Below are 14939 nucleotides of genomic sequence, written 5' to 3'. Positions count from 1 at the left end.
TAATTGGTAAGCTCTCTAGGTCTTTCCATATGGTCTGGCACAGTAAGTTCTGCAAATCAGACACTTGCAATGGGGAATCTGCTTCGGAACTAAGAAAGCAATCATAAAATAGGAATTAAAATGGAAAGAATGCCTTAAAAAGAGTCATGAAGAAATGACCAAGTGGGATCACAATCAGGTTAGAGTTCAGAATATAAAGTGGCATAGCTGAAAGCAAGAGAGGTGAGAAGATAAAAGAAGTGGAAGAATCAAGAAAGTATCTGAGGCACATCAAAGGCAGAAATACTAGACAGAAGATCCAGAAACCCTTGTCACTTAAATTTTTAGATATGCCCTGGGTTCACTTTTCTTCTTGAACCCCAGTAACAATGAAGTTCCAGTTCTTCCCCACAGAACTCCTTGTTCTTTATGTGTCACACCCTTCCATCAGTTTTTGTCCTTCACACACCAAAGAATCTACTTAAACATTCACAAACACACAGGTACAGAGTGAGCCATATTAGACCAGGAATATAAGAAATCTGGTTTGGCGTCCTTCTTTGCTACCAAATATCTCGTGATCCTGAATGTATCTGTTTTCAGACACATGCTAAGTCTACATACCTTTTAAAATGTAATGAGAAGGTTGGATATGGATGAACTATTTCTAGGCTTCTAAGAAAAAAAAAAAAAAAGAAAACAAAACAGACCACCCTGCATTGTAATTGAGATTCTTTATTCTCCTTCAGATGCTCTATGTAAGCCAGTAAGACCCCATTCTATAATGAATTTTAGTTGGCTGTTTAAGAATCACTTCCTTACAATATTCTGTGAACTTCTCTTTCCTCTTGTCACGTAAAAAAAACTGATTATCAAAAACATCCCAACTTTCATTTCTCTACATTATAATTGGTTAACACTAAATATTCAAATTGGCAGCCAATTCTTGGAGGAATTAATACGGAAAAATGAGTCGGATGTCTCTCCTATGAGAGAAATGTAAAAAGCTGTATTATCATTCGGCACCCCAAAATTAATAAGAAACTAAACCCTATGGACTTTTGCCAGGAATGATATAGCAGTAAATAATTCACTGCTTACTCCTGTAAATCAGAAAACACAGAATAATAGAATCGTACTGTAAGCACTCTGTGAGACCGTGACACTTATTCTAATTGTATTTTCCTGGGAATTTATAGTCTACATTGCTCTACAAATCTAATCCAAGTGTCAAAATCATAATTCAATAGCATTTACCACAAGGAGACACGTTCAACCAAGCCAATGACAAGCTGAGAACAAGCTACTAAACGTGGCACAATAAGAAAAAAATAAAACAAGAATAAGCCACTGAAATAGGTTTTTAAATTTGTGTTTCAAGTAGCATCCTATAAAATTCCATGTGGGGTAAAATAATGCCAGTGGCATGCTTACTGCTTAACCTGTGCTGATTAAAAAGTAAAGTGATGCTATATTTACCCATATAAATTTTAAATGGCTTTTACATTTTAAACTATAAATGCAGCTCCTAAAAATAGTAATGGAAACTACTTTTCACTGTTGTCCTTTACTCTCTGTGGAGGCAGGTATTTAAGATTAAAGTAATGAACTCTGATTACCCTGCGACAGAGCAGTTCAGTGGGGAATCCAGAGAAGGCTGGGAATTAACTTTCCCAACTCCGTCCCATATTTTTATCTTACTCCCTCTCGCTATCCTACTAAGTCAACGGACACAAACTACATCAGTCTCCTGTGGAGGTGACCCTTGAGTTATTTTTACTCGTCCCTCACATTCTTACCTTACCACTTTAAGAGACGAGGCCTTCACAGCGGACACTCTCTCTCATCTCCTGCCTAGAGCAGAGCAGTGTAATTAGGCTTGGCTTTATGACAGATGACAGGGCTCGTGTGGGCAGTAGTTAAGTGCCATAATGCAAAAAGAAAAAGAAGCACCAAAGGGTTTTTGAAGTCACATTTTATTATTTCAAGAGATTGAGACGCTCCCTGCTAACTCATCAGCTTCTAGAGGTGACTCCATCAAATTGTGGAGTATTGGGGTATCATGAGCAGACAGCCACCAGCTGTGATGCTTTTACGTCTTCAGATCACTCAGAGAAGCTGCTGGAGGGGAAGCAGTACCTTCTACCTCCAAGGCCTCCATTTGCTTAACAAATCTCCCTGGCACTGTTCTCAGCGAAGCAGAAGTCGACTAAACGTGGTAGCAAATGCTTTGCCTCTAAGCCTCTCCTGTTTTCAGAAGTAACAGGCCTAAAAAAAATTGATAGGCCTAACTTCCTACTACCTAGAGCCAGCTGTATTAAAAACACGCAGGAGAACATTAAAATATCCAGGACTGAGTCAGGATTGTATTCTTCTATGCATACACACACACACACACACACACACATACACTGTACATATATTCATTTGGAATATTCATATGTACATACATATGCATGTAATATACATATCCTGCATATACATATGTATTCTGTATATAAATACTCACACACATATCTATACACGTACATATTCTGTTATGGATAGAGCCAAAGACTTGACAGCCGTCCCTGACAAATTTAAAGAAGAGGTATAACCTCTTTCTGTTTCTGCCGTGCATGACCTTATTGAAGTCAAAAAATAAAATCTATGTGTATTTCAGGTTTATATGAAATTGGGGAATGAAGAATTTCATGGAAGACACACAAGATACTTGGAGTATATGGTTTTCCTTCCATGTTTTTTATTTGTTCACAGGAGGATTTAACATACAAGTTTATATTACAACTCTTACCACACATCTCGATTACTCCTCTTACAGACTGAGAAACAGGATGTAGTAGGTATCTCTTACCGTTTGAATCCACAATGGTGATATTGGCAGAGGCACTATCATTTCCTAATTTGCTGGTCACTCTGCACATATATTCTCCAGAATCAGCCAGTGATGCTTTGTTAATGCGAAGTTCTGACTTCCTGTAAGATCAGGACAAAAGTGGTGTAAGTATATTTCACAGAAATACAGTGACCATCAAAATCTATTTCTCTGTAGTTTCGGGATTCTCAAACTCCCCCTCTACAGGGACCATGTTACAACACAACTTACTAATACATACATGTATGATGTGACCAAGAGTAAAAATGAGATATTATCACATTTAAGTTATACCATGAACATGACCTTAATTTTATCACCCAGATTAGTAATTTAAAGTAAGTCTTCTCTAATTTTTCTTTTTATTCCTCTACTGCCACCACTAAACACATCATGCCCCAGATATTTTTTTCAAACCAATTGGTAAATTTTCTTCCTTTCTATATCTAAATGTCATCTGCCACTAGGAAGATTAAAAAAGCGTAAAATCATTTGCAAATCTGGTAAGGACAGACACTTAAGGAAGGCTAGAATAGATTAAAATCCTCTGCACTTTTCTCAGTAGTATCATTAGGAATTATGTTAATTTTGAATGAAGAGGATTTAGTACTTACAAAAGAAAGGGAATTTAAGATTTTCATTGCTAGGAGCATAGAAGGACACAAATCACTCTTAATATTGAAATAAATATACAACAACAGCACACACATTTATAAAACTGCATATAAATCAATATTCAGCACTCTTTCAGCCTGGGCAGCATTGTAATTTGCATCTGTCTGTGTTTTACTGTTGCATATAGCCAATAATTTAAGCAGTCTCCATGATTTAAAAACTCAGAACCACTGGGGTTGGTTGAGTTTACTAAAGACTTTTTATTTATTTATTTTTAATTTTTTAAATGTTTTATTTATTTTTGAGGGAGACAGATGGAATGTGAGTGGGAGGACAGAGAGAGATGGAGACACAGAGTCTGAAGTGGGCTCCAAGGTCTGAGCTGTCAGCATAGAGCCCAACGTGGGGCTTGAACACACGGCCCACAAGATCATGACCTGAGCCAAAGTTGGAGGCTTAACCGACTGAGCCACCCAGGTGCCCCCACTAAAGGCTTTTTAAAGTCACACCTCAGATTGACTGCTTGGGCTCTTGGGATGATAACAGGGAGAGAAGACAGCAACTCAAAATTATATGCAAAGCTCGCATAAGTTACAACTTCCTAGTTTTATAGTGAAGTTTCTAGTTCTCTTGGCAGATAATATTATTACTCAAATTTGATCAATTGTCCTAATTAATGAAAACTGAATTCCTATGATTCTCCTCCAGTCTGTTGAACTGAACCACCCACCCAGTCCCATATGTAAGCCTTACGGACTTCCATCATGGTGTTTCCCTTGTGCCATTTCTTCTTCCTAGAGAGGGGGTCCCATATTTGTACCCATCAAGATATAAGCTGACCTTTAGGGACCACCTCAAGTGCCAATTCTTTCATCAAAGCTTTCATGATCACGTAGCTGGTGCTGCTCTCTTCATCGTCTAAATTCTGATGGCCTTGAGTACCTCCTGGTCCTCACAGTTCTTTCAGTATATCTTATTTTTCAAGCTAGGACATATGCTTTGGAGGGGGAGTCCATAATTTAAACTTCCGGGTATCCTCAAAGTTCTATGACGATATGTCACTGTTTTGTCCTTGGTGTATCCTCAAACATTACTGGATGAATGTGTGAACAAATGAAGAAAATATCTGGATGCTCCCACTTAAGCTCTCTCCAAGACCTAATGTTCCTAATGTTGGCTGCAGGAAAGGAGGCTGCAATATTAAGAGGGCGCAGCAGTGGGAGGAGGTCCAGACCAAGGCAGCAATGGTCAAACCAACATGTGGACTGAAAAATTGCTGCATTAGTTGTGACTTGGTACAATGTCAACAAGTAAACTTGAGAAAACAAAACAAAACAAAGTGTACTGTATTCAAATAAATTTGGAAAACATGGCATTAGTTAAACAAAAACAGGCTTTTTTTTGTCTTGTTAATCCTACAGGAACTCTCCAACTCTTTAATATGCTAATATACTCTGACTCTCCAAGAGGGGAATATATTTAGTGACTCTCAAACTTTTTTGAAGATGGAATCCTTGTCACCCACATGGCGTATCTGTTCCCATTTCCTGAATACAATGGTCACAGAACAAAGTTGATAAGAAGGGGACCTAATATAATAACACCCTTGTTTACCCATGTAGTGGGGAGGACCACCAAGGGCCATTTATACAGCAATATTCACATATTAATCACACAGGTTCTCCACAGAAAAGTTTCCCTGAAATATATCCCTGTAAACCAAAACAGAACAATCTGAGGGCATGTATCTTGGCAAATCGATATTAAGATCTAGTAATATACTATCACAACTTGTAAAATTATGAAAATACAACAATATTAGGACATTATCCCCATCAAGTTCTGCTAACTTTTAAGCCTGGTTTTGGAGTATTCAAATCTAGTGTTTTTCCTAATGAGTTATCAGCTATTTATACAACTTTGTCCATAAACACTAAGTTTTCTTTATGACAAGACACCAATGAAGAAGAGTGAGAAACAATGTAATAAACACTATAATAAGCTTGTTCAGCCCAAAGTAACATAACTAGCTGAAAGAATTTTCATGTACGACTATGGAACCACTAACAATAACTGATAGATAAATCATGAAGAAGGTCAGGTTGAGGAATAATATCCTGGTTTTCAACACAGAAGAAAGAGTGGATTCCCCGGCACCTGGGTTGCTCATTTGGTTAACCATCCCACTTCAGCTCAGGTCTTGATCTCATGGTTTGTGGGTTTGAGCCCCTCATCGGGCTCTGTGCTGACAGCCTAGATGGCTCAGTTGGTTTAGCATCCGATTCTTGATTTTAGGTCTGGTCATGATCCCAGTGTCATGGGACGGAGCCCTGTGTGGAGCTCTGCACTGAGCATGGAGCGTGCTTAAGATTCTCTGTCTCTGTCTCTGTCTCTCTCTCTCTCTCCCTCTGCCCCTCCTCCCCACTCGTGCCCTATCTCTTTCTCTCTAAAATAAAAAAAATTAAAACATAAAATAAGAAAATGGTAACTTTTCTTGTTAAGCCCCTAAATTCTAAATTATCACGATAACATCCCAAGAATATACAACACTCTGAGATACAATGATTCCAAGAACACCCCTTCTTTCCTATTTACGTAAGTTAAGGAGGAGTCCTTAATGATATGTGAGGAGTTCTTTCTCAGCCCTGTGCCATTAACATTTTTACTAACGAACTGGATCAAACTATAAGAAACATGGTAATCAAATTCACAATTAAATTGCCTTAAAGGGTTAGTTCTTAAAAATCTTCCTAATAGACCTACACAGTGTTGCCTGGAATATTATTCCAAGTAATGTAATAAATTTTATGCTTGAAAAAGAGAAAGAATAAGAAAAAAAGAAAAAGAAAAATTTTCTATGCTCAAATAAATACTGCATTGAACAAAGTTAAATAGATTTCTTTACAACAGTACCTCTTAGTGGTTTTTATGCAAATATGTGCTATGAATTTCCAAGGCAAGGGTGACATGTGGCTAAGGTATCCTTTCCATAGAGAACCCGCTGGGATTTCTAGGACTGAACATCAATCGGCCCAGAGCAAGGTTCAGTTTAATCAAGACAAACATAACAAATACATTCCAGTTCAAAAATCAGTAGCAAAATACAGGCTTGGAGAGATGTGCCTTGACAATAATATATACAGAAAAAAGGATTTCAATTAGCCATGAATTTAACATTATTCCATTTTAAACAACTACTAAAAAAAGAAATAAAAAAAAAAGAAACATACACTGTTGGGCCATATTAATATTAAAACAGCATAAATCAAACTGGATGAAAGTCTCAATACACTGCTCACAGGCGGGATCACATCTAGAATATTTAATTATGTTTTGAAGTGGCATTTGATGAAAAATATCAATAACTAGAGGACTTTAGAAGAGGTTGATCAGCGTTGAATACAGCTTACAAATCTTATCACTAGAGAAGATTCTGTAAAAGGAACAGAGGTCCTACTGGCAGGCACCTATGAACATGATACGGATAGCTTTTTAAATATATTTCATGGTCACCTGGAAAAGAAAACTATCTGGGGAGGCTCTTGTGGAATTATGTCTTACAGGAAAAAGGAGGCATATTTTGAGTGTAAGGAAGAATTTTTGAACATTCAAAAATGGGGAGGGTGTCTTTCTCTTTGGAAAGATTCAAGTCTGGATAACCACCTGTCAAGAATATCTCTATGCAGAGAAAAGATTAAATTAGATCAGTGGTTTCAAGTATTTTGAAAAAAAAAAAAATCCTGTTTTAAAGTGAAAGCTTAAAACAGAGCCTTATATTCAAAGCTATCATGAAGAGACAAAGATGTTCAGGTCAAAGTGGCTGGCAGCCCATTTTCAATCTGAAGATTCTTCAGGGACATGATGGGAAAAACATTTATCCAGATGATCATTAAGATCCTTTTGAATTCCAATGATACATTGAACTCTGAGAGTCTTCAATCCTTAGGTCCTAGAGTAAGGAACAGGAAGCAGGAAGACAGTAGAAATAGATAATCCTTTCTTGAAAATTATATATTGCAATGATTTGGGGATTTGATAAGTATGGTTACAACAGTTTTGTTTTACTCTCTTTAATAGGCTACCATATGCTCTCCATAGGAAGGAAGTTAACTTGGAAAAAGGGTGACTTCCCTTCCAATCATAAAATGAACCTTTTGCTCTTTAATCAACGAGTTATCCAGAAATCTGGAAGGGGTTGATGTTTTAGTGGATTTTCACTTTCTAAAAGTATTAAAAGAATTAACTCATGTAAAGTGTTTAAATGCACTCCCAATAAGTGTTAACTCTTATTACAGTCACATTCTATATTCCTGCAATATTTAGACTTCTTATGAGCATACATTACTTTTGGATTAAGAAAAACAATACTATGTAAAAATAAAGTAATACAGACTGATTTAAAGACAAAAGTTCTAAATATTAATTTATCTTTTTTTAATATCAAAATGCAAACACTGTTCTCTCAATAAGTACTTACTGACAAAATGGACCCAAGGTTCCAATAACTACTATCTCCTTTTTCTTAGTTGGCTTGATTCTTCCACCATAGTTTATAGGCCAAGGCAACTTTAATGCATATGGGAATATCTCATCAGTTGATAGAATTCCATTCCTCTGATCTCTAGGGAATCCTATATGAACTCTGTGAGTGTGTGTGTATGCGAGTATGTGAGTGTGCTTGTGTGTGTGTGTGTGTGTGTGTTCAACACAGCTTCAGACACTGTCGACCTGTCAATAAAGAGAAGGATACAGAGCAGGGAGAAGCAGCTATCATATACAGTACTAGGGACTGCACCAAATGCCTCACATAAACCCTATGAAATGGGCACTGACTATTCCCATTTACACCCAAGGAATTTGAGATTTCCTTATAATATAAAATTAAAATGATCTGCAAGAACTGTTCAGCTGATAAAAGAAAGGGATGCATGTGAACGTTTTCTATTATACAGTCAAAGACCCGCAACAATTGTCAACAGAAGAAAGCATTCCTTTAAAACTTTTGCAGAAATCTGACCAAACCAATTAGATCCAATTTTAAACAAAAGTAAAATATGTGAGAGTGGAAAAGAAGAGCTGAGGAAACACTATGGGCATCCAAAGGAGCGTGCCACACACACATGACAGGAAGTCGGCCTTTCACGAGGCTAACGTAGAACAGATATTTCAATGAGGCCGGTCTGACAGCCTCAAATATGAATCTGTCACACTCCAAGCTCTTTAACCAGTCTTCTTGGCCAAAACTATCCACCCGGCAGAGGAAACAGAACAAAAGGATAAGCAGACACATAACACTAGGGCATTTTCCATTTTTTAAAAATTGGTTCCACCCGTTGCTTCGCCAAATAAAATAAACAGTCTCAAATGTAAATTCGAAATCGTAGGAAGAACATGTAAGAATGTATGTCATTAGTAGGAGCAGGACAGAAGGGCGATAAGACTTTACAAAATAATGGAGATTGCTTATTGCTGTGATGTCTTTTCCTAACGCTAAGGGATTAAAGGGAAATTCTGGCTGCAATGTACCATCTAGATTCTGTGAAAAAGAAAACCTAGACTAAGGATTGGAAAAGAGTCAACATTTTTCTTAAAATAAAGACAATCCCAACGAAATCCTAAATCTCACACTACAATTCACCTCTGCTTGGTTGATCAAAGCCGAAGATAAAGTTTGAGTAACCAAGTAACCAAGGCAAAACGTTAACAATTTGAATAGGTAGGTGAAACTGAAAAATTAGAGTGTTTTTTTATTAAAGACCATCACCCAATGCCTAAGCATGTCTCCAGCCCTGTGTTGTGGCTTCACTATACGTAGAAAAATCACCAGTAACTGAAAAGACAGCAGGCATAGAGTCAGACCTATTTCAAATCCAAGCTTGAGCATTCATTAACATTAGATATACAGCAAGAAACTAAACTTCCCTCATCTTAGGACATTCATTTTTTTTTAAATGGGTATAACAATAATAGTATCCATTCTCAGGCGCTTAGGTGGCTCAGCCTGTTAAGCATCCAACTCTTGATTTCAGTTCAGGTCATGATCTGACAGTTTGTGGGATCCAGCCCCGCATGGGGCTCTGCGCTGACAACACGGAGCCTGTTTGGGATTCTCTCTCTCCCTCTCTCTCTGCCCCTCCCCTCAATAAATAAGTAAACATTTTTTGAAAATCGTATCCATTCTCTTATACGTATAGGACAAGTTGAAATAATAGGGCACCTTGCAAATGTTAATTAAATTTAGATTGAGTTTGGTTCTTTAGCCTTAAAAAAAAGTTGACAACACTAATGGCCCACTTTACACAAAGTGTCTTATTTTTGGAAGATCAAATATGTTAAAATGTTTTGCCAAGAGTAATTTACAGTCACACAACCTGAATAAAACGCCTTTTCTTCCATTTAATTCTTTCCAGCAAGGCTATTGTTTAAAAGAAGTAATTTCTGAATATTGGCCTTTCTGGTATAATGGGATTTTATTAACATGTAGACAGTACTCTTAGCTGTCTGGACCTATGAAGCCAACATGAAAATGCTTTTGTGAACACTGATGACTCTTTTATATGTCATCCAAGCCATGCAACAAATTACCTCTTTAAACGTATACATACTGTTTTCAAAACCACGTTCACCTTATCTACTCAACTTCATTTGCTTCTCCCCAGGCATCCTTAGACTAAATACTCGCGGTCTGAAGATGCTTTATTCTATTCCCTCAACCTCTTCTCCCTCCCCTCCTCCTCTCCTTCTTTCTTGGAAGCCTCCCCTGTCCCTGACTGGGTCCCCTTGCACTTCTTGCTATGACACCCAATGACTATCGCTACTGTAGAAGTTAAGATGGAATATTTTAACTGTTCAGCAACTCTCTCCCCTCTAGACCACCTGCCTCTTAAGAACAGGGAGCATGTCCTCCATGTCTGGGTACCTGGCATCTAGCCCAGGGTCTGACACACAGCATCTTGTCTCATAAAGGACTGAATTCCCATTGACTCGCCCACTGGCCTCTCTACTGTCCTATAAACAGAACTTGCGGGAGGCTGAGTTGGTTAAATATCTGACTTTGGCTCAGGTCATGATCTCATGGTTCGTGAGTCTGAGCCCCGCATCAGAGTCCACTTTGGATCCTCTTTGCTGTCTGCCTCTCCCCCACTCTCTGCCCCTCCCCTGCACACACTCTCTGTCTCTCTCAAAAATAAATAAACATTAAAAAAAATTAAAAACAAAACAAACAAAAACCCAGAACTTGCTACTGACTACCGTTCTGCTCCTTCTCTATAACTTCCCATCCTACCCTACCCACCCAGCCAGAGGGGATTCTCTCCCTTCAGCAGACAAATCCACCTCTTCGTGGCTACTCCTATAGCTCTCGGGGTCTCTCCCTCTTCCCAAGCTCAGTATCAGGAACCTACAATTTGGCACCAGGCTTTACTGTATGTATGATGGGCCAGATCATTCATCAGGAGTATTTTCCCTAATTAAATCTTGACTTAGAGTAGAATTTACCTTAATACAAATAATAATTTTCTAAAAGGTCACTATTTGCAAACGGACGGGCTGCTTGACAATCCTGAAGTTCCCCAGCCCTAAGAGTGCTTTAGCGTGCGACCTCGGAAACCAGCATGCTTTCAGATAAGGCTGAACTCCAGAATCCCTATATGATCTGTGACCCCCCTGAGTGCAGAGGTAACAGCCCATGCTGCTCCCATTTCCTCCCATTCCCAGCATAAAGCCTTCCGTGGGCACCTAAATATTACTGATATCATTTGACAGCCATGTGGAAAGAAATGAGACATTCTCCTGCATGTGAAGATAACTTAGTTTCTTACGAATGTGTCTAATTGATGAAAGACAAAGCAGACTCCAAAATCCAGTATCTAAAAGTTTTTTTTTTTTCTTGTTACACTTGTCAAAGCATCATAGTTATTTTTTTTCAGTTCACTTGCTCTTCCTCCTCCCCTCCCCACATGCACACAGGTTATTACACCTGTATGCTTTCCATTTTTAAAAGAAGGAGTAAGGCATTAAAGGGACCCAACGAACAGAGCTGTGTTCCGGCGTAGTTTCTTACTCATACGACTCAAAGCCAGGCAGAACATTTTTGTTTTCCATCTAAATTTCTTAATATGCAAAATTAGTCACCATGTACGGTTCAACTTCCCCTACTACCTATGGGAATGTTGCAATAAGTAATATTATGTAAAAAAAAAAAACCCCAAAAAACAAAAAAACCACACCATGTCACTTTACAGAGTTAGTTTTTATATCTTTGGAGAAGCATCTGTTGCAAAAGCAACCCCTACTCTTTTGTCCAAGTCAAGAGATCCTGCTGACACACTAAGTAAGGAGAATAAGCAGTGTAGTTAATAAAGCCGTGGAAACTAGGGGGAAAATTCACTGATTATGGTTATTAGAGCAATTAAACACTTTGGGAAGATTAAATTAAATTTCCATTATAATCACTTTGTTTTCTCTTGCTTCATGACTGTGTGACAATTTTTTGGTAGGTGTTCTAGAAAATCAAAGTACAGGAGGAGACTCTTTTGTTGTTGCTGCCAGTATCACATCTGGGATGTCACTGGAATCTGCGGAAGCATGAGTAAAGAAAATGTGATCTTTGGGGCGCCTGGGTGGCTCGGTCAGTTAAGCGTCCAACTTTGGCTCAGGTCACGATCTCATGATTCGTGGGTTCAAGCCCCGCATCGGGCTCTGTGCTGACAGCTCAGAGCCTGGAGCCTGCTTCAGGTTCTGTCTCTCCCTCTCTCTCTGCCCCTTCCCCACTTGCAATCTGTCTCTCTCTCTCTCTCTCTCTCAAAAATAAACATTAAAAAAAATTTTTTTTTTAAAGATTAAAAAAAGAAAATGTGATCTTTGAGTTTGGAAGTCCTATCACACAGGTAACACTGATTAAAGGACTATTTGCAAGCAAAACTCTCACATACTTATCTCTTCCTTAATTTCAAAATGTAGTTTGATGTTAGAAGAGAATCTCTTAACTAAGGAGGTAAATAAAAATGAGGAGAATAGGAATAATAAAGGAGCATCGTTTTAGAGTAGGTATAAACCCCCCTCCAAGAGGTTATAGGAATCACAAGAAGCCTTTCCAAATGTGGACCTCCACAAGGAAGGTGGGATGATTTAAGATTCTTGCTAAGATGCTCTGATGTTTTAATCTGCTACAGTGGGTGATGATGTAGTTTCACAGAATTGTCAGTTAAAAAAACTTATTGGGGGGAGGTGCCTGGGTGGCTCATCAGTTGAGCATCCAACGCTCGGTTTCGGCTCAGGTCATAATCTCATGGTCCATGGGTTCAGGCCCCGAGTCGGGCTCTGTGCCGACAGCATGGAGCCTGCTTGGGATTCCCTCTCTCTCTGCCCTTCTCCCACGCGTGCTCACTCTCTGTCTCTCTCAAAAATAATAAATAAACTTAAAAAAAACTTATTAGGTATAGCTGTATGTATTAACCTCTTAACTTGAAAATAGTTCAAATGCGAGTGACCGCATTCTCTTTCCATAAATCTAGGTATTTATTGAGCTTTATCACGAAGTTGGGATATTGATTGTAGAAGGCACTGTACTGTCAACAGCATTCGTCTTATTTTTAAGAAGTCAAATTTTAAGATCTAACATATTCCAATTACAGCAGCTACCACTACCACTAAAGCTACTTCCTTCCTTCTCCCTCCCATCCCCCTCCACGCCCTACAGTTCTCTCCCCACTCGTTTTCTTTCCTCATCCAGAAGCTGCAAGAATCAAAGTTTCAAATTCCTTTCTATATAGTAACGCAATATCTGGCCACCATAGAATGAAAAAACCTTTTTCATTTACTATAGATCATGCTTTTTGATAGTAAATTTATTTATTGGGGCTGAGAATAATTTTTATTATATTTTATAGCATTCAATTGCTAGACACTGCCTCTGCTATTATATGCATGATACTTACCCTGGCTTTTTTTGTATCTTGATGTTCTGTGGTTTGTTCTTTCGGTTTAATTCGTTCCCATTCTTGAACCACTTGAACTTGAGAGAGGAGTATTCGGAACTGGTCTCACACCGAAGCACTAGTTTAGAGCCTGCAACAGACTCCTGGCTTCTCATCTCTTTCAATCGGGGAGGCAAAGCTAAAAAACAAAAGAGAAGGAAAAAAATTTTGATCATCTTCTAAAGAGAAACATATTAATTTTAGGTGAGCTGGATCAAGACACCATTCCCAAATGTTTTACTATCTGAGAGAGAAAGACAGAAGGGGGGAAAAAAATGAGTCAACCAAAATGGATCTCAGCTTGGAGAAAAATAAAATGCCCAAATATAAAACATACTTGGGGCAGGGGAGAGCAAGGGGAACCTAGACTATAAAATAGTCTAAATGGTCAATTCCTCAATCTTTACATTTTTCTGATGCCATTAAAAATCCTGAACAATGGTTATTTCAAAAAGACAAAAAACTATGCTAAAGGAGAATACGCAGCTAGGCCATTATGACTAATATTATTATTATTTTAAATTCCAGTATAGTTAACATACAGTGTTATATTAGTTTCATGTGTACTATATACAGGCCATTATTTTGAAAGTACGTTCACATCTCAGATCACAAATAATCTTCACCATGGCTCTGTAAATACGTACAGCAGGCATCATACCCATTTTTTTAAATGGGGAAGTTTAATTTCAGAGACGGGTTAGTGACTGACTTGTCCACGGTTACAATGTTCTGGAGAGTCAGAGTTAGACGATGCTATCATCAGAGGTGACCAAAGAACAAAGAGAACTCATAACTCTTAACGACGTTCCTTTCTTCAAGAAAGAAATTCTTTAGCGACATCACTTTTTTTATTGGGCCTCAGGCTGGTGTCCTCCACGCAATGAATGACCATTCCAGATGACAACCATACTCAGATCAAATTGTCAGTTTGATTGGCTTTAGCTCTTCTAAATCTTCTCAACAGAGACTGGAAGTACTTAAGCTGTGCACTACCTGGTAGAATACCTTAAGCACCTATATACCAGTCTTATTTTAAGCAAGACAGCTAAAAAGAGTATCTATTCTCTACAGAAATATTTATGGATAAAATGTTATACTATCTGAGATTTGCTTCAAAATAAAATGGTGGCAGGGAATGGATCGGCATAAAAATGAAACAAATTTCCCAAGAAGTTGGTCCATCATTGTAGAAGTCAAGCAACGATTCAATATAGTAGGCCTGTTTTTTTCATAATAAAAGTGGGGTTTTTTTTTAAATAAAAGCATAATGAGTGGACCTTCCTCTGCACACGCTTCACTTAATAATCAACATCACAGAATTTGAGCTCTCAACACTGTTTCCGCTGAGTCTCAGAGAAGCCAATTACGAAGCCCACTTCTGCTTCGTATTAACGTCAGGTATTAACTAAAAACCCCAGCAAATAAGACTGGTCTTCCTGATTCAGGGCATAATGATTCACTGGGTGTGGTGACCAGGACACCAAGGACAG

General features: G+C 38.2%; 1 protein-coding gene across 6 annotated transcripts in view; it reads right to left on the bottom strand.

Annotated features, from left to right (window-relative positions):
- The window catches only part of NRG1 (neuregulin 1), a 1130312-nt gene that overhangs the window by 163994 nt on the left and 951379 nt on the right, over window positions 1–14939 (bottom strand). For all 6 annotated transcript variants that reach the window (XM_086703390.1, XM_086703388.1, XM_086703387.1 and 3 more), the window contains exons 2-3: window positions 13408–13585; window positions 2834–2955 (exon numbers count right to left, since the gene is read on the bottom strand). In XM_086703390.1, the coding sequence (XP_086559516.1) occupies window positions 2834–2955; window positions 13408–13585 (300 nt within the window). The remainder of the gene's footprint in view (window positions 1–2833; window positions 2956–13407; window positions 13586–14939) is intronic.

Source organism: Puma concolor, chromosome B1 (genome assembly GCF_028749965.1).
Source record: "Puma concolor isolate L17-30 chromosome B1, mPumCon1.1.hap2, whole genome shotgun sequence".
Lineage (NCBI taxonomy): Eukaryota > Metazoa > Chordata > Mammalia > Carnivora > Felidae > Puma > Puma concolor.
Note: the sequence above shows the minus strand (reverse complement) of the source record. Positions and strands in the feature narration are given on the sequence as shown.